At 41.5% G+C, this 25743-nt stretch overlaps 1 protein-coding gene across 5 annotated transcripts in view; it reads left to right on the top strand.

Annotated features, from left to right (window-relative positions):
• The window catches only part of DCDC2C (doublecortin domain containing 2C), a 134909-nt gene extending 130857 nt beyond the window's left edge, over window positions 1–4052 (top strand). For 2 of the 5 annotated variants that reach the window (XM_033176647.1, XM_033176648.1), the window contains one exon: window positions 3793–4052. In XM_033176647.1, the coding sequence (XP_033032538.1) occupies window positions 3793–3822 (30 nt within the window). In that variant the 3' untranslated portion in view covers window positions 3823–4052. Of the gene's footprint in view, window positions 1–714; window positions 1302–3792 lie in introns of those variants that run through there. The other 3 variants (XM_033176645.1, XM_033176643.1, XM_033176644.1) reach the window with 2 other exon arrangements.
• The last annotated feature ends 21691 nt before the right edge of the window (window positions 4053–25743 follow it).

Genomic DNA, 25743 nt, shown 5'->3' with positions numbered 1-25743 from the left:
ACAAGGGGATGAGCAGGTTTTGGGGAAGGAAGTGTGTGAACGTGCCGAGATCTCCATGTCAGCTGAGCGACTTGATCCCTCTCAGGTTCTGCAAGGCTTCCCACTGAAGACATCTTTTCCAGTGTTATTTCAAAGGGTGTTGTTTTTAGTTTTCGGGAGCATCTTTTTAATATCTTCTGCCAAATGGCATTCATCCCCGTAGGAAAGGTAGTGTTAGCATTGGGAAATGTAGTTTGGCGGGTGAAAGGTTGATTGCTGTGGGGTGTTCTTCCTGAGCTCCGAAGGTTGGTTCTCATGTGTTGGGGTCTACTCTGAAGAACATGGCCTCTAGATTCTCCTGCACTCTGATTTCTTTCTTTTTCATTTTACTAAAAATGCCTTTTCTGTTTCACTTACTCAGAAAAAGCAAGAATCTTCCCTGTGTCTTTTCAATTTTTAAATGACTAATGGATTGTGTCTGTGTAATCAGCATTTGGTAACACATCTTTGATTATAGCTTCTCTGATGGTATCCCGTCATATTTTATGCTTATTTGAGATAATGCATGCAAAAACATATTGCACATGTAATACCCTATGTGAAAAGTATTTTTGTTAGTATTATCACTGTCACTACTAAGTCAATGATATGGCAGCGATGTTTGTCTTTTTATGATTTATTTCAGTTGGTTTAGATGGCTACTATGTTTATTGGTGATTTTTTGTTTACTGAAAGCAAGAAAAAGAACCATTTGATCTTCTAGAGGAAAAAAATACACCTGTACTCCTAGAAACCCCAGTAGAAATAGAAGCCCACAGAGAACCACTGATGAGACAATCACAAGAAAAATCATCACCAAGACAAGAAGAACAAACACCTGAGGAACAAGAGTCCTCCGAGCAGCCATGCCTGGGACAGCCACACCGAGAGCAGACACCTGAGATGCCAGAGTCCTCCACACAGCTATTCTCAGGACAGTCATCCCAGGAGCAGCCACCTGAGGTGCCGGCGTTACCCACACAACCATTCTCAGGTCCACCATCCCGAGAGCAGACATCTGAGACGCCAGAGTTGCCCACGCAGCCATCCTCAGGACAGTGATGCCAAGAGCAGCCACCTGAGACGCCGGAGTTGCCCATGCAGCCATGCCTGGCACGACCGTCTCAGAAACACATGATTCAGGGGTAACAAATAAAACAACAAATACCATGAGAACAAAATGCCAACCATGTTGTGAAGAAAACAGTCAAAAACTAGAAAGGATCACAAGACAAATGAAAATAAAAGTGGACATTTTTTCACATTATGCTAAAGAGGTATGCTGGTGGAATATTAAAACCGTGAATTTCCTATTTTGGTGGCAAGACTTTAAGTTCTTAAACACATGTTGTAAGCCGAAATTCATGTGGAATTCCTTCCTCTATTCCCTAACTGTGCAAGTCTGGGAGGGAAGAGGGTTGTTAGCAAGACTGGGTGAATCATTGCCCGCTGGGCTGACCTTCCCTTCTTACACTGTCATCCCCTACCCGGCATTCCAGAGTGACGTAGCCACCTTGCGAACAGCACATGTTTACATAGTTACCTCCGATGTGTTCTCCTTTTCAAAAGTGAATTAAGGCATATTATAATAATTATACGTATCTATTTTTATCTACACACAACATATACATCTATGTACACGTATTTGCCGATACAGGGGTGTGTGTGTGTGTGTGTGTGTATGTGTATATATATGGCATATACGTCCTAAATGGACGGTAGCATCCTGTGTACATTTTTGGTGGCTAAGAGAATGGACTCTTAAGTCAGTATACAGATTTGGCTTCTCTCCTCATTAAGGGTGTGCACAAGGTCTGTGTCTCAGTTTAGAGCTAATAATAATAACTAACTCATAGGCTGTTGGGAAAATTACTTACCATAAGCAGAACGGTACTGGACACACAAAAGGCACTAAGAAATGTCGGCGACTGCAGTTAACTCCATTCGGGTGGTTGTCTTTTTGTTTCTGTTACCAAGTGAGAGAAGACAGGCCGAGTCCCTACTGAGATGAGGCCTGCACTTGACTCCAGGTTGGCTGAGCTTCTTGCTGGCTAGCACAAAGATGGCAACGGGGATTCTGGGATGGTCCGAGTCCTCTTAAAGATCAGACCACTTTCACACCATCTGCCAATTAGTGGTGTACAGTGTTGCACATGGAAAAAGAAAGAAAAGTTATTATTCACCATATTTGGGCTTCTTGATTTGTTCTTAGACTTGACTAGAGCATTTGTAACACTTTAAGGGGGAAATTTGTAATCCAATAGGAACCATCACCATCTCATCCTGAGCATTTTTTAGTTAATACGTTTCTGCTAGACAGCACATCTACTTTGATTTGGTTTCATTCTAAGTGTATGTTTTAGTGCTGGAAAAAGAACTTTGAAACTGCATTTCTAATTGCTTTTGTTGGTGACTTCTTTTCCAGCTGCCCTAGTGCTTGTGGTTTAGACCAGCAAGCTGCTGTGGAAGGAATGGATTAGGGCTAAGAGAGCCAGGCCCTGGCTCCACCATTTGTTGACCACAGGGTCTTGAACAATTACTTTTCTTCCGTGAACATTAGCTGTCTTCTGTAAAATGAGAATGATAGCAGATTCATGGTTTGTTAGAGCTGGAAACAAATTTAGAGATCACAGAATTCCCAACAGACATTGTACTGTGAAGTACCCATAGGGGTTGGGTGGCTGGCCTGAAGTCACATGAGACTTGTAGCTTGGAGGGAGCAGGGACAGGACTGGAACTCATGTTTTTCTTTCCCTCCTTCCTTCCTTCCTCCCTCCCTCCTCCACCTCTTCTTCCTCCTCCTCCTCCTTCTTCCTTCTTCTTTCTTCCCCACCCCGTCCTCCTGTTCTTCCCTCTTCTTCTCTCCTCCCCATCTTCCCTCCCCTCCTCCCTTCTCCTCCCTCTCTTCCTCCTCCTCCTTTTCCTTGTGACAGGGTCTCGCTCTGTTGCTTAGGCTGGAGTGCAGTGGCACAATGACAGACTCAAGCATCCTCCCACCTCAGCCTCCCATGTAACTAAGACTACAGGCATGAGCCACCACGTCTGGCTACTTTGTTTTTGGAGAGATGGAGTCTTACTATGTTGCCCAGGCTTCTTCTTTTATAAAATTTGATTTCAGGTCTATTATAGTACTCTATCTTCCTTAGTATAGAATTTTTGTATGAATCAAATGGAATTAAACACTCTGAACATTTTACTAGAGGTAAAAGAGATTCATTTTACTTAATGGATACATAATTTAAGAAATTTAGAATGTTGCCTCTAGATGATGTTCACCTTTTGGGGCTTAGTTTTAGAGTGGTCCTGGTACTAGGAGGATGACTTAAATAGCTCTTCAAGAGAGTTATTCAGCACTGTGATTGAACCAAACGATCCAGATTCAAACACTGCTGTAGAGTCAACACCCAATGCTGGTTGGTCAGGATGGGGACTGTGGAGTGAGAAGCGGGAGAAGATGAAGGAAGGGGCAGCGGAATGGTAAGGGGTGTTTTAGATGAACTGAAATGGAGTTGGCACCAGCACTGCACAAAAGCTAATTTCAAAATCGGCGTTCCAGGTTTCCTGCGGCGGTTCTGCACGGTGCATGTTGCCTTGGGTGTGCCGTGAGGAGCTGTGCGTCTGCAGGTCCCAGGTCCCACCCCATCCCTCCCAGGAACAACACCCAGAATCCAGAATCCAACAGAAATGCCAACTCCTGGGAGAACCAGAAGCAAACTGTGGCCAGGTCACATCTTAGAGATGTTTTCTGTTAACCTGCTTTTCTGTGTCTTTCAGATGGCCCAGGAGTGGAAACCTGTAGATTAACAAAACCACCTTTGTGATCTATCTGAAGTCCACTTTTCTTCAACCATGGGGCTTCCATGTCACATATGGACATTTTAACAGCAAGAAAATCACATGTGGGATGAAACTAAAGCCACACACAGGGGTGTCTTCTCGAAAGCCAAAGATGAGGTTTCCCAGTTGAGCTCCATATTCTTCTTCTTCCCTTTCTCAGTGATATTTCTTTTTAGTAAACGTTTTAAAGAATGAAACATGGTTCTTTATCATTAAGCCCCCAAAAGATCATTCAGACAATGAGAAGAAGTTGAGAAAACCTTGTATATTTCCCCTTCATGGTATCTTTTTCCTAGAATGTCTATGGGAACGTATCTCATTTGTATGTAACTTGGAGGTTGTCACAAAAACACGTACTGATAACTTTTGCTATATGTAAAGTTTAAAGTATAAAAGTGTTTTACCTTCTGAATAACTAGTTCAAAGTGAAAAGGAAAAACACCCAGGGTTCGCTGGTGACATGGTTAGGCTGTATGTCCTCACTCAAATCTCGCGTTGAATTGTAATCCCCATGTGTTGGAGGAGGGGCGGTGGGAGGTGATTGAATCAAGGGGGTGGACTCCCCCTTGCTGTTCTCGTGATAGCGAGTGAGTGCTCCTGAGACCCAGTTGTTTGAAAGTGTGTAGCGCTTCCCCCTTCACTCTCTCTCCTGCTCCACCATGTGAAGAAGGTTCTTGCTTCCCCTTCACCCTTCTGCTATGATTGTAAGTTTCTTGAGGCCTCCCCAGCCATGCCTCCTGTATAGCCTGCAGAACTGTGAGCCAATTAAACCTCTTTTCTTAATAAATTACCCAGTCTCGGGTAGTTCATTATAGCAGTGTGAGAACAGACTTATACAGCTGGGAAAAGGATTTTATTAACTTATTTACTTATTTTTATGAAGGCAAAAAATAGTACCCATGTGGCTTCATTAGACCATGTGTGTGCATGTGTGTGTGTGTGTGTGTATGTACACACGGCCTAATATATATATATATATCCCTCCCAGGGATGCACACACATATATAATCTACCAGTCTGGGGAGATCTAACAGTCTTTCTTTAGCAAAGATTTTAATTTCAGCAAATTATGTGTGCCTTCAGTTTGCTCTGTTTGTCTTAGGAATTTGAAGATTGTTTTGCTGAGACACACTTGTAGCTTTTAGCTCTCTATTTTGTTTGTATTCTAGTCATATATAAAGATGGTGTAGATTGTTTACCTTTATGTTTTGGTAAAAATTTATGTGCTATCAACAAGGTTAAATGTTCACAATAGAAACTTAAATGTCTTCATCTCCAAGGCACTGAACATTGTCATATGAAAAGCTTAAATGTATTTACTGTTATATTTATTGTTACAATAGTTTTAACTATTGGCAGCAGGATCAGTAGTTTTAACTTATATTTTTGCTGATGCTTAAAAGTGTTTTAGAAGTTGGTCTGCCTTACAATTTATTTTTATTTAACTCCAAGTGTTAACTGTCTAGATTGTTCTGAAACTTATATGGACTTTTGAAAATAGCCAGATTTTATGTATTGTGTGGACCCATTTCCAAAATCTTTAAAGACTTTCAATAGCTTACAACCCGTGTTCATATATTCTAAATTCAACTAGTCTTTACGGGAGCTTTTTTCTCCCATAAAGTAATTTTATTTGTTGGAATTGTTCAGGATTGTTGTATTAATTCCCAAAACCTCAATCAGTAGTGCCATAGCCCCGACACAAGTTGAAATTTCTTTTTTAAGTACACCCAAGTGGCTTAAGAGCTCAAGCACTTGAAAACGTTGGCAGGCTTTTAGGAATGTTTCTGTAACTTTAAAAGATATAAAGCGCCTTTTGTTTCTCTTTTAATAGGATAGTTAAAATTGGTGCATGTTTGTGTGAAAGAGATTGTTAAAATGGGAAAGTCTTTTTGTCTTCTCAAAGCCAGCCTGTGGAGCAGGTTTGAATGCTGTTGCATGTATTCCTGTGCTGGTCAGCCTACCACATGCTCACTAACAAAAACTTGCAGGGAATTAACTTTCTTTTGAGTTGCAAAAACACTGAGAACCATAGACACAATATTTCTCCCTAACGCAGCTCATTTGCTATTTTCTTCAGTTTAACGAACGTCTCTACATAATGCCTGTATCTGAAAGCATTGCTGTGTCACTTTACCGATTTCATCGAAATTATACAGATTCCACTCTGCACCGAGGAGTTGGTGGGTAAGAAACCAACTTGCAACTTTGGGTTTATACTTGAGCATGCATTTGCAATAGCGCATTTTTTGAGTCATTTTTCTCTTTCATCAACCTTTTATTTTTTGTGGAAGGGCAGTTTAAAATATGGGAAATCTTATTACCATGTTAGCGTCTTACAAGATGACCATCAGAAAGATTTCCCACAGAGAGTGAGGCTGCAGAGTGCCTGGTTTTCCAACACGATGATGTCTGGAATCTGTTACCCTCCTCCTTTCAGTTGCCTGGTATGTTTGCTAGGTGCTTTCAATTCAATTATTATCAGATAATTATTTCATTCAGATATGATTTCAATCCAATTATCTGTTAATTGAATGAATAGAAATGGAATAAGATGTAAAGCTATGTTGGTATAAACTTTTAACTAATTATTTCATAAATTATTTCAATATTTTAGTGCCCACCAGCAGGCCGTATATGAAAAACGCAATTGTATTTTCAGGAATTAACTTGGTGGCTCAATTAGAGACGGTTGGTGACAGTCACATATAAACCGTTTTTGTTCTTGTAATTTTATATTCAGAACAATGAATGGTTTATTTTTACTGGTTGTTCACTTTTTGAGACTATAATTTGAATCAATGATCTGATTGATGTGTGCCTCTGCAGTGCCCCATGGAGTACTTTGTTTGTCCCTCAAAAGAAGAAAATGATGAGCAAGACGGATAAGAGCTCTATGTTCACAGAATTCATATTCTAGAAGGAGAGAGAAAAGGTAGCTGGGTCTTAGGAACAGTGCAGTCCAGTTCCCTCTTGGCTTAGTTCTCAATGGGATTAAATAATCAGTCTCACTCTAGTTTATCAGAAAAGGGAGACTCCTCCCTGGAGGAAGATATAATTGTCTTAAATACAATGCCTTGCATTCAATGAAAGATTATTAGGTATGATGAGACCCACGAATACATAACTGAAAATCAAGAGACTAAACAGACAAGAGAAACACAAGTGAGGCAGCAACCACACGGGTGTACAAATGTTAACAAAAAGAATTTTAAAATGACAATAATATATTCAGGAAGATAGAGGGAAAATATAGAGACTTTCGCTGAAGAAGGAGGATCTGCACAAAAGGATCAAGAAGAAATTTTAGAACAGACACATATGATATCTGAAGATAACTATAAATGGAGTTGATGACATACCAAACACAGACGAAAACAGGATTAGTAAACTGGTAAACAGATCAATAGAAAATATCCAAACCAAACACAGAAAGAGAAAATAAACAGAAAATACCCAAGTGAATATAAGGTACATGTGAACATCATGGAAAGGCTTAATATAGATGAAATTGGAGCCCCAGAAGGAGAGAAGAGAGAAAATGTGGCAGAACAACAAATAAAACTTTGGGAGAAATTATCCTATGAATGTATTAGGGAGGTGGGGCAGTAGCTGGACCAAGATATGGGATCTCAAGATAGGGTTTTCAATTTCCCTTAGCTTCCTCTTTCTTCTTCTTTCTGTCCTCTCTCAATGATTGATACTAGAATATGTTGTAGGCAATTATTAGAATGATATGCCACAGAAAGAGTGAGAATTTCTGTTCTTAAGAAAGCCACAGGGACAGGATATAAGAATCTGTGGAGGGAGGGCTGTGTGGACACTTGGTACTACTGCTGTTTGAACAGGACAGAATGAGATATTGATACTGTTGCAGGCACAGTCATAGGTTAGATGGTGGTAATCTCTCTGGTTGCTTTCACATTTTCAAATGAAGCATACAGTCATGTCAGCATGACAGTAAAGAGAGGATGTAACATTTTAGAAGACAGCAAATGGTATGCAATAAAAGGTTAAGTACACTTTTAAGAAAAATGGACAATGATGAGTGCCAATTTAAAAGTTATAGCTTGAGATTTTGTTACTGGAAAGCGATCTTGATCCAGACCCCAAGAGAAGGTTTTTGGATCTTGCACAAGAAAGAATTCAGGACCAGTCCACAGTGCAAAGTGAAAGTAAGTTTACTAAGAAAGTAAAGGAATAAAAAGAATGGCTATTCCATAGGCAGAGCAGCCCCAAAGGCTGCTTATTGCCCATTTTTATGGTTATTTCTTGATTAAACGCTATTAACAAAGGGTGAATTATTCATGCCTCCCCTTTTTAGACCATATAGGGTAACTTCTTGATGTTGCCATGGCATTTGTAAACTATCACAGTGCTGGTGGGAGCGTAGCAATGAGGACGATCAGAGGTCACTCTCGTTGCCATCTTGGTTTTGATGGGGTTTGGCCAGCTTCTTTACTGTGAACTGTTTTATCAGTAGGGTCTTTATGACCTGTATCTTGTGCCAACCTCTGATCTCATCCGGTAACTTAGAATGCCTAACCATCTGGGAATGCAGCTCAGTAGGTCTCAGCCTCATTTTACTCAGCCCCTGTTCAAGATGGAGTTGCTCTTGTTTGAACGCCTCTGACAATTTGAAAAGGAATAAATGGAAGGGACAATAAGGATGATAAGTTCATCAAGTTGGAAAATGAGAGAGCATTCTTTGAGACAAAGTTGGTCATCTTAGAGGACGGCTTAGGGAGGCATGAAAGAGAATATGTGATATTTTCAGGTCTCAGGAAATATTTTAATAATGAAGGCTAGGGTTGATAGTTATAAAATTGCTTTTAAAATATAAGACTAGGAAAAAGATTGTAAGTTGCTATTATACCAGGAAAAATGATGGGGCTAATGAAGTACAACATATGAAGAGAAAGTTGAAGGGGATTAGAGAGATTACTTCTTTAAAGGCGTTCTTGAGGGAAGAGCCTCTTGGAGGACACTCCTTGAAGCCGCTGGCATGGAGTCACTAGTAAGTACTGTTGGACATAATCTTTTAAAGACTTAGGATTATATCAAGTTAGATTTGAGAGGACCGAGACACTAAGAATAGAGTACTTCAAGTATTATTCCATGAATTAAACATGATACAATATTTTAGGAAGGGCATCAGATTTAGCATTTGCCCTTGGAAAATATGCATGGATAGTTTATAGACTTAGGTCTCTAAGGAAAGGTACAGACAGCAAGAGAGCTACTGAAAGAGAGGCAGGCAGGATAATGATAGGTTAAGTCTCACCTGGGGTAAAGGGAAGATTGGTGAGCAAATACTTCCTGGGTGGAATTATATGACATCAGAGTTGAGAAGGCACAAAGTTTGTTTGAATAATAGATGCTTTGGCAGAATCAAAACTCAGCAATTTTTCATGTCTCACTATGGGAGATCCCGTAAGGCAAAAACTATAGAAGAATGTCAAAAAAACAAATATCTGTGTCAGAAATAAAAGGGAACCAAAGAAGGCACCCTGATCTGACAGTGTCAGAACCTACTTGTGCACACAAGAGAAAGTGAGAAAGTGAGTAAAGAGGGGAATTTGAAATGTCTGCTGAGCCTCCCAAGCTGAGCAGCAGAAACCAGAAAGAAAAGAAACAATGGAAACATATTTCTCTTTTACAGAAAAAAGTATGGGCAAAGAAACTGTTTTTGCTACCACAGAAGTGGCAGAGGCTATTGAAGGCTGGGAGAAATCAAAAGCCTTCTTCCAAAGTTCTGGGAGGAGTATATGTTGTCCAAGGATTGCTGTTTGGAAGTTCTTTTTTCTTTTTTTTCAGATATTTCTTATTTTCATGCTCATGGTGACTGTTTTTGTGATTGCTGTCCCAGTGGTGATTCTCTTTGAGCTTCTGCTTTTACTATAGTGTTTAGTAACATGGGTGTGAATCTTAGTGAGATTCCCTTGTTTGTGAGGAGTTACTTCCTTCTTGCTGTTTTTGAGATTCTCACTTTGTGTTTTGATAGTTTGATAATGATGTGTCTGAGTATAGATCCCTTTGAGTGTTTATTCTACTTAGAGTTTGTTGAGCTTAGTGTTAAGCTAATGATTGAACAGAGATTTCCTGAAATGTTTTGATTCAACGTCTCTAGTCTTTTCTGAGGGGGTTCCGTATGTGTGTTGGGGCACACCTTCAATATTCCAGCAGTGAGTTTACAACTCTGCCTTAGCCTTCAATTCCTGCTTGTGCAGAGCCTCAAGCTCAGCTAGAGGTGAGGGTTTAGAGCCTTCTCAGGTCTTTCCTGGGCATGCACACAGCTATGCACATGTACATGGCCGTCTCGATTCTCAAAGATATGTCAGAACTTTGCAAATCCCGCTGTAAACACCTTACTTCCTTGTTTTTCCTTAGTACTAAAAAGTATTGTTGGTCAGACTCTTATTAGCCCCAACTGGTATTATCATGTCAGATAGTTGTGATGTTAAACAATTGCCACTAATTGTTTTTGACAAATGTCCCAAGGATAGGGCCAGAGAGAACTCTGAGGTCAAATAAAAACAAGCCCTGAGAGTGGAGTCTTTGTAACACTGCCAGACAGGTCAAATAGTGACAGTTTTCTGAGTATGAGTGCGTGGGGAGCTCTAAACCCACTCTTCTTTCCCCAAGGGGTATTGAGCTTCAGTTTTCACAGCTGCTGTATTTATAAGGCTGCCGGTTTTCAAGGCTACCCTTGAGCTGGAGAGAGAGAAGTTGGAACAGGCAAGTTAAAATGTCACAGAACTTACTGTTGTTACTGACATTCAGTTATTTTTCTTAAATAAATTATCCTTGGATAGCTGTAACCTTTTGATTAATTTCTAGAGTTTCAGAAAAGGTGATTTGGGCCCCTTTAGCTGGTATTCTCCTTACTTTTATGGAGGAGTGGGCTTTGGGTGGTCATTGCTCTGCTGTTTCAGAAGTGCTTCCCCATGAAATTACATGGCAAATGGTGGGAATGCAGGTTTCCTTTGTGATCTACCTGCCACATATTTTTAATTCTGTTCTATCTTGGTTCATAGAAGTACAAGAAGTAGATTGGCAGGTCAGCTGCCCAGACAGCAGTTTCACTGGGGGTGACACATCAGGTCCTCTCTCCCACAGGCCCACAGTCTCTGTGACTGATATACATGACAGCCTCCTTCCCCTGACATTGGGGGGCTATTTTCCCCCTTACTTATGGGAAAGAGGGAAGGGAAAGTTGAAGCACTGTCCACTGAGCCAGCGATTAGGATGACCATATAACTTATCACTGGAGCCAGGATGCTTTTGATAGTGAGAAGAGGGTACTGAAAATAATTTATGTATGTGTGTGAAGAACAAGACAGAGAAAGGGAGAGAGGGAAGGGAGGATAGGGAAAGAGATTTCTTGACCACCAAATCAATTTTATAACATTGGTACCTCTGAAGATAGTTTTATTTAAAACTTTTCAAAACAAGTTTTTATTTATTTATTGACTGAGTCTCGTTCTGTTGCAAAGGCTGAAATGCAGTGGCGAGATCTTGGCTCTATGTAACCTCCACCTCCCGAGTTCAAGTGATTCTCCTGCTTCAGCCTCCTAAGTAGCTGGGATTACAGGTGTGCACCACCATGCCTGGCTAATTTTTGTATTTTTAGTAGGGACGGGGTTTCTCCATGTTGGCCAGGCTGGTCTCAAACTCCTGACCTCAGCTGATTCACCTGCCTCGGCCTCCCAAAGTGCTGGGATTATAGGAGGGGGCAACCGTGCCTGGCCAAAACAAGTTTTTATATAAAGTAAATACAAAATATCTATGTTCATTAAGGCAAAACAAATAGATGTTTTAAATATGGGTTATCTAAATTTTAAAAAAGCAAAATAACTATTCTTTATACATACTCGTGTGTTTATTATAGTCTTAAAATTATCTTTATTTAACACTGTGTCTCTGGTATTTTTCCCAAAGACATATGCTTTAATGTAGTCTAATTATTTTTAATTTTTAAAGAAATTTCCTGAAATCTTCTTCAAAGTAGAATTTTGTGATGAGTAAATTTGAAATGTTTCACGTCTCCCATGGACTCTCCTCTCTATGCTCTACTGTTAGATTTTTAATTTGAGGAAGTACTGTCTCTGGAAGTGCTGAGGGGCCTGGTAAGCTCAGAGTAAATTTTGCTAAATGTATGAAACTCTCAATATTGTTTTTAAAATATTGAAACTGTAAATATTTTAGGCAAGTATTTTTGTAGATACTGTCTTCGTGTGTCCATTTAAGAGGTCATTTGTTGACAAATGTTTTTACAAGACAAAATTAATCAAAGAAGCTGTTTCTATTGACATCTTTTAATTTTCTATTAAATTTATATGCTGCAAAATCATAGAGCCTCTTAGTTTTATCCCATTGTGGCACAAAACATGAACTCATCCAATTAAAAATACGTGCTTCATCACAAAATTTTACAAGTTGAAATATTTCCAGGCAAGATTATAGGAGTTCAAAATCCACTTTGCGTTCTCCTCATTCTTTGCATATGTTGAATGCCTCACTTGCTTTTGAAAGAATAAATTTCATTGAACTCCTATTTTCAAACTTTCTTTCCTATAATTACAAATTACCAAAACTTCAACGGTTGGAGGTTTTGCTTAATTGTTGAATAATTTGATCAAAACCTACCTGATTTTGAACAAAATGCAACCAAAAGTTAGAAAAATTAAAAAAATTTAATCCCCTGTAAAACCCTTATTTTGATTTACATAGTGTTTCTTCAAAGCGCAACATTTTTACAATGGGACAGACAGCAGGAAGCCAAGAGAGAAAAGAGCCTATTGTCATGCTGAGGTTGCTTTTTGTTTAAAACTTACTAAAATATTTTGTAGTTCCTATGCTCTTTGCTATATAAAAAATATCAGTTTTGACAATGACAGTTTCTATTCTGGCTGTTAGAAATATACATGCATATCACAACCAATTCCAAGTATGTTTCTTTTCCGTAGGTTTTTTAATTTGGTAAGATTATTATTAAACCACAGCACAGGGCTCCACTTAAATGTGACTTCATAAGATCCCTACAAAAACATACAGTTTTGTCTTAACTGAATTCACCGAATCATTCACAGTCATATCAGGTGCTTACATTTTCAACAGAACCAAATTCTAAAAACATTCATTTTATCCCATGAGTTGAATGAAAAATCAAACCACTATTGGAATTAAGTTGATTTTCTGTTTGAAGTGCCTGGTGACACTGATCCGAAACTGGCACAGCTCAGCTCTTTCCATATACTTCTTCTGGAGCTGGGGCACCAGCAGCTGTGGCTTCACATTCTGAACTTGTGCAAGAAAGCTCAGAAGGAGAAAGGTTAACTTAGCAAAACCATCGTTTGATGGTTGAGACGCAAAAGGAGAAGATGTGATAATGTGGCCAGTTTCCATGGGGTATCAAGTGCCCCTGCAGGGTGGAGCTTTAGGGCTGGGCCACCGCATGGCTCCCTGGACAGGCTACTGTCTTTGGGCTACTGTCTCACCTTTGCTCCGTGGGCTGGGTCTGGAGCAGGGGCTTCTAAGCACAGCATCCGGCCAACGAAGCCAGCATCACAGGCAGGCACTTGACTGAGCCTTCCAGACCATGGGGACAGTAACGCTGCCCCGTGTGTGTGTGACGCAGTCTTCCCACTTTGGCAGGAACACGAGCTATTCCAAGCCTCATGTGCTTTGAGAACCCACCTGCCCGCTTCTTCATGGCGGCTGACCCTTCCCGGGCGTGGTTATTTCTTGAGGATGTGCAGATCCACAAACAGCTCTGCAGAGCCTGCTTCTGGGGCAGCTGCCTCCTCCCTGCTATTCTTCCCTAAAAATTTCTGCTCCCATCACCTCCCTGATCTTCTGTCTTCTGCCTTTGCTGCTCACCAAGACATCTGGAGTCTGTTTGGGTGTTCGCTCCCTGCCCTTTGGCCTGGAACCTCCTCCAGGCAGCCGATGGGCAATCCTGGGTTCTCTTTTTGTTGCCCTTCGCTTAGGGAGTGTGGTCCTGCAATGCCAACTGTCTGAAAATCTTATATTTTCGTCTGGTTTTCTACTTATTTAAGCAAAGGAGTAAATCCAGTCCCTGTGACTTCATCTTTGTCTGAAACAGATGTCTTAGGTCTTGCCTTTTGATAGGTAGTTTTAAAGAGCTTGATTTCTTGGCAAGATATCTCTGTCCAAAAGATAGAACATTTTCTTATCTTTTTGGCCTTTTGATAAGGGGATTTGGAGGATAATAGATAAGTAGGGTAAGAAATACTCAAGAAGTAGGTGGAGAGATTTTGCCAAGTAAAGATAAATAATTATAGAATATGTGATTATTTTTTTTCCTGGGGTGATTTGAGTCAGTTTTATTTTTTCTTCCCTGAGAAACTGACATGAAGGTATCAGAGGGGAGAATGCATCTCCTTATTTAATCCACCCTTGCTGGAACCTGTCCAGCCACTTTGCAGAGGCACAGCACGAGTGGCCAGGAATGCAGTCGAATTCAGGGCAGGGTTTGTTTTTAATCACTCTGCAGCAGACACGTGGGACACAGAATCCTGGGTAGAGATGTATTTCTTCACTGAGCTCCGGTCACCCCAGAGTGCACACACCTGCACACACACCTGTATGCACACCTGTACACAATGTAAACCCTTGGCATGTGAGTTTTTATAAAAAGGCATCATGCATCCTCATTAAACATAATTGCCTTGACTCAGGATGAATACTAAAAAGACAAATTAATGTTTTATGGCCTGTTTCAGGTCTTTGGTCGGCTGTTTTTCAGCTGGTCTTTTTCTGGCTCTGCCCTGCCAGCCAGCTCTTCTCACCACCTGCGTGGTGCTTGTCTAGATAGTCCCTCTTCCTGGCTGTAATTAGCTCCTTTCAAGTCAATATGGAATAGAGACGAGATAACAAAATTTGTTACATGGACCTGCAAATCAAGAGTGCTGAAGACCAGGGTAAATGCAGGGTCAGGGTGGTGAAAGTTGGGGAGGTTCTCTTTGTCCAAAACATAGATTTTGTGTCCACTGTTGCAGCTGCTGCAGGGCGTGCCTGGTGCATCTTGGATGAGTGGTGGTAGAGCAGGAAGTTGTGTGTCTTCTGTATGTGTGAAATAGGCAGCTCACTGTAGCTGGTTTCCTGGCCATTTCCTGCTGCCTTTCTGGGGCCGTCCGTAGGTGCGTCTTGTCGTTTCATGACATACCAGTAATGGCTGAATAGATTCAGGAACAGTTGGGCACAAGTTGTGTTTGGAGATGTCAAATACCAGTTGTATTTGGAGATGGTAAATTTATCACTAAGATGATGGTTAATTTTAAGTGGTCTCCGTGCTTATTATTCAAAAGGTATATCTAGAAAAATTAACAGCTGGTGACTCTGCTAAACAATTGACAAGAAAGTGTGGAGAAAGCCCAGCTATAAGTGCACATCATGGATTTATCTGATGCCTTGTTGCCCCATAATGAGCGTTTCCCATTTTAAATCCTTGCATAAAATACTTAACAAGAAATAAGAAGCTGGAATAGGAACTTGGGGGTTGAGAATTGTCTGCCCAGGGAACTTTTAAAAGCAATTTTAGATATGGTATTACTTTGGCATCATTTACCAGTAATATTGTGTCTGGAATTTATTCTTTCTAGTGGGTTCTTGGTCTCGCTGACTTTTAAGAATGAAGCTGCAGACTCTCACGGTGAGTGTAACCGTTCTTAAAGATGGTGTCTGGAGTTTGTTCCTTCAGATGTTCAGATGTGTCCAGAGTTTCTTCCTTCTGGTGGGTTCGTAGTCTCGCTGACTTCAGGAGTGAAGCTGCAGACCTTCGCAATGAGTGTTACACCTCTTATCCGGAGTTGTTTGTTCCTCCTGGTGGGTTCATGGTCTCGCTGACTTCAGGAATGAAGCCGCAGACCCTCACAGTGAGTGTTACAGCTCATAAAGGTAGTGTAGACCCAAAGAGTGAGCAGCAGCAAGATTTATCATGAAGAGTGAAAGAACAAAGCTTCCACAGCATGCAGTGAGACCCAAGAGGCTTGTGGCTGCTGGCTCGGTGGCCAGCTTTTATTCCCTTATTAGGCCCCACCCACATCTTGCTGATTGATCCATTTTACAGAGCTCTGATTTGTCCATTTTACAGAGCACTTTTTGGTCCATTTTACAGAGTGCTGATTGGTGCGTTTACAATCCTTTAGCTAGACACAGAGTGCTGATTGGTGCGATTTTACAGAGTGCTGATTGGTGCATTTACAATCCTTTAGCTGGACACAGAGCACTGATTGGTGCATTTACAATCCTCTAGCTAGACAGAAAAGTTCTCCAAGTCCCCACCTGACCCAGAAGCCCAGCTGGCTTCACCTCTCAATATCAACATTAGCTTAAAAGTTTGTCTCATCGGGCGGATCATGAGGTCGGGAGATCGAGACCATCCTGGCTAACATGGTGAAACCCCATCTCTACTAAAAAAAATACAAAAAAACTAGCCAGGCGAGGTGGTGGGCACCTGTAGTCCCAGCTACTCGGAAGGCTGAGGCAGGAGAATGGCGTAAACCTGGGAGGTGGAGCTTCCAGTGAGCTGAGATCTGGCCACTGCACTCCAGCCGGATGACAGAGCGAGACTCCGTCTCAAAAAAAAAAAAAAAAGTTTCTGTCTCGTATTTTTAGGTGGGAAAACAAGTTTACATACTGGCTAAGCTGATCCCTGCCCTGAAAATTGAGGAAAAAATGACATATAGGAAATACTCAACATTTTAAAAAACTGACAATCTTTTTTTTCTTATTTCTCATGGTGACATATTTTGACCTATTTCTGATGTTCTGCGCATAGTAGGCAAATTCCCGATGGCTGTATATATTAGTCTGTTCTCATGCTGCCAATAAAGACATACCCGAGTCTGGTTAATTTATAAAGAAAAAGAGGTTTAATGTACTCACAGTTCCACATGGCTGGGGAGGCCTCACAGTCATGGCAGAAGACAAAGGAGGAAAGAGGCACATCTTACATGGCAGCAAGCAAGAGAGGGCTTGTGCAGGGGAATTCCCATTTATACAACCATCATATCTCATGAGACTTACTCACTACCACAAGAAGAGTATAGGAAAGACCTTCCTGCATGATTCAGTTACCTTGCACTGGTTCCCTCCCATGACACATGGGAATTATGGGAGCTACAGTTCAAGATGAGATTTGGGTGGGGACACAGCCAAATGTTTCACTGTGGTAGAAAGGTCAGGGAACTTCAGCTCTGCCCCAGATCTGCAGAGGAGCTCCCAGCAAGGCACAGCTCCTGGATGTCATGACATCTCCCTTAAACACCTTTTAAAATTAAACCAATGAAAACATAGAATTTCTCACAAAATGCTTATTTTTGGCATGTTTTCACTTTTTCACATTCTTTAAACTTCAAAAAGTAGTTTACACTTTTAATGGTAATATTAAAGTTACAATACAGAGGTTGGGGTTGGTGGCAGACATGAGTCAATGAAAGCATGGAAAACTGACTTTGTATTTATCCTATCAACAACCTAATTTGTTAACCAAAAGTCACTGAGGCTACTCATTGTCCTTTTACAAACTTCCCTATGATAATTCCTTTTATATATTTTTTTAATGAGTTCTGAAGTTATTTCAAAATAGTTTTATCGTTGTTTCACTCCTTTCCATATGTTTCTACCCACCAAGAATATTTTGGCAAAAAACAAAAAGTAAGTGTTTAACAACCAGCTTTCGGGGGTGGGGTGGGAAGCCCTATTATAACATTTGTCTGCCTCCGTAGTATAAACATCTCACCCACATGGACACCCAGTTACCAACGTGACATCACTAACCACGCTGTTGGGAAGAGCTGTGCGCCATCAGCTCTGTGATCCACAGAGCAGGCTCCAGCTCACCACTGCATAGATGAAAAATACAGCTTCTTGTATTTATTTCCCCAAAGGTCCATATATTTCAAGATATAGTTTCTAAATATCTTGAATGTGGGGCAGACTCAACATTTTGGATTAAAGGCTATGTATCTTGGAATAGTCGACCTCAAACTATCTTTTTACTGTGAGTACTCATATTTCTATGATAAATAGAGATCTTCTACAGAATAATGAAGAGTCCTACAGATTGTAGTCAGTCAAGACTTTAGAGTTCTCATTCATATTTTACCACAATTAGCTTAGTAGTCAATGAGAAATAGTAACCAGATGTCTAGACTGTTTCTGGTTTCATCTGTGTATATTGAAATTTTAAAAAAGGCATAAAATCTACATATCAATATTAATCTTTTACTATAGTTTCGATTCTAATGAGTTTATAGGAGTATTGTTAATTCGAGAAATAATTTTCTAGGACTTGCTATATTTTGGATGCAGAAAAAAATAAGTATTTTGTATGCAAAATATATAAGTGGGTAAGGTTGTCTAAGAGTTTGTTTTTAATGAATGAAATATGCACATATAAGCTGTAATTTTTACGTGACTACCTAGAAGCTTAGCTATGATTTCTTTTTCTTTGACATCTACAACAATACTGCATTTTTATTGAGTGGCCACTCTGCTCTCAGCATCCGATGAGGTGCTGTGGAATATATTGGTTTGTGTAAGACATAGATTTGATGAGCAGGAATTTGTGGAACATAAGAGAGTGGGAAAAAATTTGGTTCTTGTAGCATTGTGGTGGATATCAGTTGTTGTATTAGGATTTTTCAGAGAAATAAAACATATATATATATATACACGCACATACACATATACACACATACGCATGTATATATGAATATAAATGTATATATAAACATACATGTATACATATATAGGTTGCATATATATAGGTTTATATATGCAACCTATATAGATTTATAGAGGAATATGTATAGATACAGTACTTGGCATGTGTCTGTCTCTGAGAGAGAGAGAGATAGGTTTATATATATAGGTGTGTATATCTATAAATATCTACAGATATAGATATCTGTATATGAGGTTTATTAGGGGGATTGGCTCACATGATTATGGAGGCTGAGAAGTCCCACGACAGGCCTTCTGCCAGCTGGAGAACCAGGGAAGCTGGTAGTGTCACTGAGTCCAAGTCTGAAGGCCTTGGAACCAGGAGAATCTATGGTGTAATCTCAGTCCAAGGCTGAAGGCCTGAGGATGCCACTGGTGTCAGTTCCTGAGTCCCAGTGCTGAAGAGCCTGGAGTTCTGATATGCAAGAGCAGGAGAAGAAGAGTGTCTCAGCTCCAAAAGTGAGAGAAGGGAGTACATTCTCTTTCCTCTGCCTTTTTGTTCTATCTGGGGCTCAGCTGACTGCATGGTGCCCTCCCATCCTAGGTGAAGGTGATCTTCCCCACCTAGTCCATTCAGTCTCACACACTAATATCCACTGGACACACCTTGACAGACACACCAAGAAATAATGCTTTGCCGCAGGGGTCCTCATCCCTCCGGCCACAGAGTGGTACTGGTCCCTGGCCAGGTAGGAGCTGGGAACTGGTCTATGGCCACTTAGGCACAGCAGCGGGTGAGCAGCAGGTGCGTGGGCACTCCCCTCTGAGCTCTGTGGCCTGTCATAGCAGCAGCAGCATTCGATTCTCACAGGAGCACGAATCCTGTTGGGAACTGCGCATGTGAGGGGTCTGGGTTGCATGCTCCTCATGAGAATTTAATGAATGCTTTGACCATCTGAGTTGTAACAGTTTAGGCCCAAAACTATCTCCCCAATTTGTCCATGGAAAAATTGTCTTCCACACACTGGTCCCTGGTGCCAAAAAGGTTGGGGACCACTGCTTTACCAGCTATCTGGGTATCCCTTAATCCAGTCAAGCTGACACCTAAATTTAACCATGACAGTTTTCAATTCCGTTCAGTGAATTTGCTTTCATAGTGAATGTAAGTTCCTTACAGTACTTGGCATGTATCAGTGCCTCAAAAAAAATGTCAGGTTATAATCTAAGAAAATAATCTGCTGGGCAAGTAAGACATTCTTCATGGGTAACATAACTGCAGAGCAACCTACCTCCAAGGGGGACAGAGAACACGTGCCACAAGATTGAGAGAAGTCTCCCACATGCACGGGCAGTGGGGAAGGTGTCATCAAGGAGGCGGCCTTGGGCTGAGAGTTGAAATGGGTGGAGTGGGCAGGAATAGCCATTGCAGATGGGCGTGGCTGTGCAATGCCTGGGCAGGAGGCCCTGGGGAAGGCCAGTCTACTGGAGTAGAAAATTTGGGTAGAGAATGACAAGAAGTAAGGAAGGAAAAGTGGGTTCTGGAGAAAACTGGACGTTTTTGCTTGTCAGTCTGAGGAATTTGAACTAGACACAATGGGGATATATAGAAACCTTCTGAATCTGGGATTTCTGTGATCAAATCTGTCTTTAAGGAAGAACAATCTGATGAGAGTGTGCAGATTTCATCTGTGTTCATACAGAAAACAGCCTCTGCTGCAATTTATTACAGGCCTGCCATCAACATTGCAGGGCCTGGGATAGGGGTACAGATGGAGACTCACACACTATATATTTTTTAACATTTAAAAGTTATAAACCAACCTATTAATGACTACAACAAAAATTCTTAACGTTTGTCCATAATCAGTATTTGTTCATAAAAACCAAATAAAAATATATGTAAAAGTATATATTTTATGACTGAAGTTGGAAATGTGAAATCATAAATTGTGGATTTGATTAGAATAATTTTTTTCCTCATAGTTACTGTTTTGATCAATAGCTAAATTTTCACAAAATAAACTTGTAATGCCCTGTTTTCAAATTTTGTGTGGGTCATGCTTGACAAAAGTCTATTCATCTTCACTATTTTCAGTTTTAAAGAATCTAAACAGGCTGCTGTCTGCGTATTTTCTGTTACTTTTTTCTTTAAGCTGCATTTTTATAATTTCTATTTCTAGCAAAATACCAACTTTCATCCATTCTTCAGATGTGAAGCAGGCCCTTTGCAGGGAAAGCTTGCCAACCAATCCCTAATCTAAAGCATTAGAAAGGAAAATGTAGTTACATTCATAATAGGAAATTTGAACATTTTACCAATAAAATATAAATTTAGATAAATTAAGGTTAAAAAATTAAGGTTATTTTTCATGTTTTTCAATAGCACTATTTTTCTTTTAAAATAATTAAAATTAAAAGGCAAAATTTAATTAATGAGTATTCAAAAATCAAAATTATTCCAATAAACAAATTTAAAATTTAATTTTTACAAAATTTAATGAAATACCTGTATAAAAATGAAAGCATTTCCTAATGCTACTGTTTAATGTGTATCTAGTTTTGGTTATAAAGAATCATTATCATACTTTAGGAATGCTACACCTAGAATCCGTGATATAATTCCCTCATGGTGAATTTAGACATACACAGAGAGATTGAAGCGTCATATGAATTGCTTATATTACAGAGTATTACAGAGTCGCCCTCCGCCCCCATGCACAGCCATTGCTAATGCAATGCTAATTAATAACCTGAACAAGCCTCAGCAGGAGCTTGGCTTCAAGCTCTCCAAGGGAGTGTGTGGCAGGTGAGCGGCCTGAACCCCGTGCAGCTCGGGTCCTGGCTCCAGTCTCCGACGTGACAGACGCAGAGCATGCATCTTCAAGGGCACTCAGGTGCGCTGCCTTTGGAGGATAAAGAGCAGAGGTGTGGGTCCTGCTTCCCTAGGCCTACGCAGCAGAGCAGCTGCCAATGCTCTGCTGACCCCTGGGACTCAGGCTCTCTGTGCACTGGGATACAGCTATTTTCCTGGTGCTTGTTCTCTGCGGGGCCTGCCCTGACCCCCGTCTCTCGCAAGAATGTGAGTTAACTCTAATTTTAAATGACCTTTTCCTCTCCATCTGGCTTAGCACCACAGATTGCTATTCGGAGTTTTAATCTGCCGTTTGACCACAGCTGGCATGGATTGTCAATATACAATACATTGAAGGGAGGAGACGCTGCCCTCCGGTTGGCTGGCTGACATCTCTTGATAAATTTCTCAGAAAGGACTTGCTGTATAGATCTTCACCAGGACTGAATAACAAGAGATAGTCCTTCTGTTCCAGTTCAGCCTTTTTCACCTTAGTGAGGTAATTGCAGGCAGCTCTAGAGAGAGCAAGAATATTTGGTTTCCAGAGAAAATAACAGAACAGCTCCCAGTGATTCCCTAAATGGAATTTGGAATTATGACTCTCCCTGGCTCATTGAAGCATTGCTAGCTCTCATTCCGGGCTGCTCTGGCAAGCTGCACGTAGTATTTCCATGACTGCTACATTACATTGCAGTGAGCAAAAAGCCAGAAAGGTTTCCTTTGCAAGGGTAAACCAGCCTTTTGTCTTCGTTGCTTATAGTCTAGAAATTCGTCACAAAATAAAAATAGTTAATCATTCTGGATGTTTAGAAATGTTAGATCAGAAAGACCAAGATAGAAGTCTAATGTAATGTAAGCCTAGGCTGAGCTGCTCTGTGTACATGTCCACTTGTATGAATGGAAGAGATTTTGAAACAATTCACGTTCTGACAAAATGCCAGTAGTGGTATAAAGCATGCCATTTGTGTCTGTTTGCCTCTTTCTCTCTTTTACCCTTTTACCCTTCAATTATCTCCTGCATTTCCAATGTTCAGTGAGGCACTGTACTGAACTGCTCATGTCTTCTGAAGTGAACTGAGTTTTTGTGCTGACAGAGGTTACATTAGTTCAGCTAGAGACAAAATCGAATATGCAGAGGTTTTGCTTGTGTTTATGATTTGCAAGAGGTCACAGTGCCATGGGCACCTGAAACTAACATATTATCCAACAACATCAGTTCTCACCTTTGGACACCCACCAGCCCCTCGTCCCCCAATTCAAGTAGGACAGAGGCCTTGGGTTGGTCTTCCTGAAGTCCCTGAGTATCATTGCTCATGGCTGTACCTGTTGGGAGAAGATGAGTTTAGGGCTGTAGCAAGGGGAAGACTGTGGACACTTCACTCTTGATCTAGCTGTAGTGCAGTAGGGCGGGAAGGAGTGACCTGGAGTCAGAGGACATGGTTTCAGGTCTGGCTCTGTGCCTGGCTGCATGACTTTCATCAACCAGCTTGAAGTCTCTGAGGCTCAGTTTACTCATCTGAAAAAGAGGCTGTCTTTTTCCTAAGATTCTCAACAGATTAATAAATCTACCTTAGCCAAAGACCTTGTTGTACTAAACAACCCTCGCTATATGTGCCAGACACGAAACCGCCTTTGCGAAATTATGACAGCAAGAGACAGCTGACATGGTTGACTCCGTCTTGCTTCTGACCTCTAAGCTATCCTTGGTCATTCCTGGGTGTAGGCCAGGCTAACTTTGGGAGGAATTTAGTTTCTACTTTAACCTTAAAGCAAGGATAATAATAGCCCTTCCCAAAAATAAATCGCCTTTGTAAAACCAATAAAAGGCCACAAAGTAAGGATTATGAGAGGGGCCTGGACTCTGCTAAGATGTAGGCATAATTTCTATAATCCCTTACTGCTCAGGGGTCATGTGGCCAGAGGTCACAAGATTTGTGACTTTCTCAGTTGCTCCTATAGATGACATCAGTATCATAGAACCTAAGGTTGGTGTTTGGAGCTTTCAGACTGATTCCACCTAAACTTGTGATTCATGACTCAGCTGATCCTGTAGCCCCATCCAGAGGTGTAATGAGTGCATGGGGGTGTGGACCGTTTTTCACACCCTGGTGATTTCATCCCCAATCAATCAGCAGCACCCATTCCTTAGCCCGCTGGCCACAAAGTTGTCCATACAAATTCCATGCTCTGAGCCTTCAGGGAGACTGATTTGAGTGTTAACTCAGTTCTCCCATGTGGCCCAGCCTCCTGTCAATTCAATTCTTCTTCTGCTGCAATGATGCAGTCGCAGTGAATTGCTTTTGTCTATGCAGTGGGCAGGAAGAACGCATTGGGAGATCAGAGACCAAAGTGGGATCTAGGGAGCCTTGCCATTTCCTTAGAAGAAGACATTGCACAGGGACGAGCAATGCATCATCAGTGCAAGAGGCAGCGCCCAGGCCTCTTCTGGTGTCATGGGGGCTCTGGCTCTGTTGGCTTCATCTGTTTCCAGAAGGCTCAGGAGGGTCTCCAGATGTCAGTGAGACCCTAGCCCAGGCCAGTGTCTACATTCTTGACACTGTCAGGAGAAAGAATTCAGGGACGAGTCAGAATGAGGCCAAAGGCAAGAAGCTTTTATGGCAAAGTGAAACATACACTTGAGAGTGAAGGGCTGGCCAGCTGGGGAGAGTGAGTCGTGCACTAGGGAGATTGGGTTTTGAGTTTTATGGGATCTTTTAATTAGGGAGTGGAATAATCATGAGGTCTTCTAGGAAAAAGGCAAAGATTTCTTAGAATTCAGGTGTCACTCATTTCCAAACTAAATATGGCCATGCTCCAGTCTCTCTGGGGGCTGGAGGGTGTGATTTAGGATGGTAATGAGCATATAATTAGGTGTGGGGTAGGACATGGGTCAAACCCAATGCCATGTTGGACTCAGCCCATTTCGGCGGCTTAGCGCCTTCCTGTTTGTTAGGGTCTCATCAGCCCAGGCTCACCCTTGTCCTGGAAGGTGATTTAACAGCTCGCATTTCTTGCTGCTGTGAGAAATCGCTGCTTGATGTTTTCCTGTGTCTCCTATGAGCACCCAACATTCCTGTCTCACACCTGTTCTCTCAAAGGATAGCTGGGCAAGGGACCAGTGGACCAGTAGTTTCGGGCACACAGCGTTCATCCTGGGACAGGGACTTGACCTGGATCCCATTGAGGTCCAGCTGGAAAGCCCTGGCCTGGCCCCATCCCTGTTCACTGCCATGTAGCTGTGCCGGGTGGCCGTTTAGGGCAAACAACAGAATTGCAGAAACTCTGTGAGTGTTGAGGAAATAAGAGGGATTCCTACAGCGTGATTTGAAAAAATCCTTTTGAATTCTAGCATGGTGTAAAAAGGAAAACCCAGCCAAGAATGATTTGTGAATCTGGCAGCCACCCAAACCAGGATAGGTTCAGAGGGGCTCCGGCCTGCCTCATGGTGGAAGATTTATGGACAGAAAAAGGATAGTGAGGTAAAAATGAAAGTGAGGTCAGAAACAGCTGGATTGCTTCCAGCTCAGGGTTTGCCTTATTAGAACGTGGTTTGAATAGTCAGCTGCCTAGGATTTGCCAAAACTCAGTGATGGGCACAAGAGTAGGTCACAGTCTGCTTACACATCCAGCTAGGTGACAGTTCACCAAGCATGGAAAGTCCCTTAGGCTGAGTTTAAAATATGTAAAGTGGTAGCTTTAGGCTCAACCTAACAGTAGCTACATGTAGAAAATGAAAGTCATGGCTCCAAACACACGACAGCCTGCTTTCCCCTTCAGTGTGTGTTGTTGGATTGGGAGTCCCCGGATACCAGGGCTCACCACGCCCGTCCCAGTCAGGGGATGTGGCTTCACTTTGGCCCCTCCTGTGCACAAGGCCAAACCCTGTGTCCAGGTTTACCAGGACCCCTGAATTCTGAAAGGTGGATCCTACTTAGGAGAGGACAGCTTGGCAACAAGTGCTTTGGACTCTGGGGCAAACATTTCTTTCAGATCTGATGCTTGGCCCCTTCCCACCTGCCTCTGTCCTCCAGGTAGCCTTTTCCAGAGGCCTCCTACTAGGGTGGCAGAGCCGGGCATATGGGGCGGGCGCTCTGCTGCATGCCTGATCAGCCATTTCGTGGAGCCTGTTCTGTGTTGGTGCCCGGGAGGGAGCAGCAGGAATGCAAACCTGCTCAGATGTATTTGTCCTTTGAGATCACATCTGCTGTACTTGCTGTGAGCAAAGTTCATAAAAGGAAAGTGATGAAAAAGGGCTATGGAATAAACATTCTTTTTTCTATAGGGTATTTCAGAAAAGAAGGCCATTAACATTTCAAAGTAGCTCAATTTACACATTTTTAATA

Source organism: Trachypithecus francoisi, unplaced genomic scaffold (assembly GCF_009764315.1).
Source record: "Trachypithecus francoisi isolate TF-2019V2 unplaced genomic scaffold, Tfra_2.0 Lachesis_group17, whole genome shotgun sequence".
NCBI classification, from domain to species: Eukaryota; Metazoa; Chordata; class Mammalia; order Primates; family Cercopithecidae; genus Trachypithecus; species Trachypithecus francoisi.
Note: the sequence above shows the minus strand (reverse complement) of the source record. Positions and strands in the feature narration are given on the sequence as shown.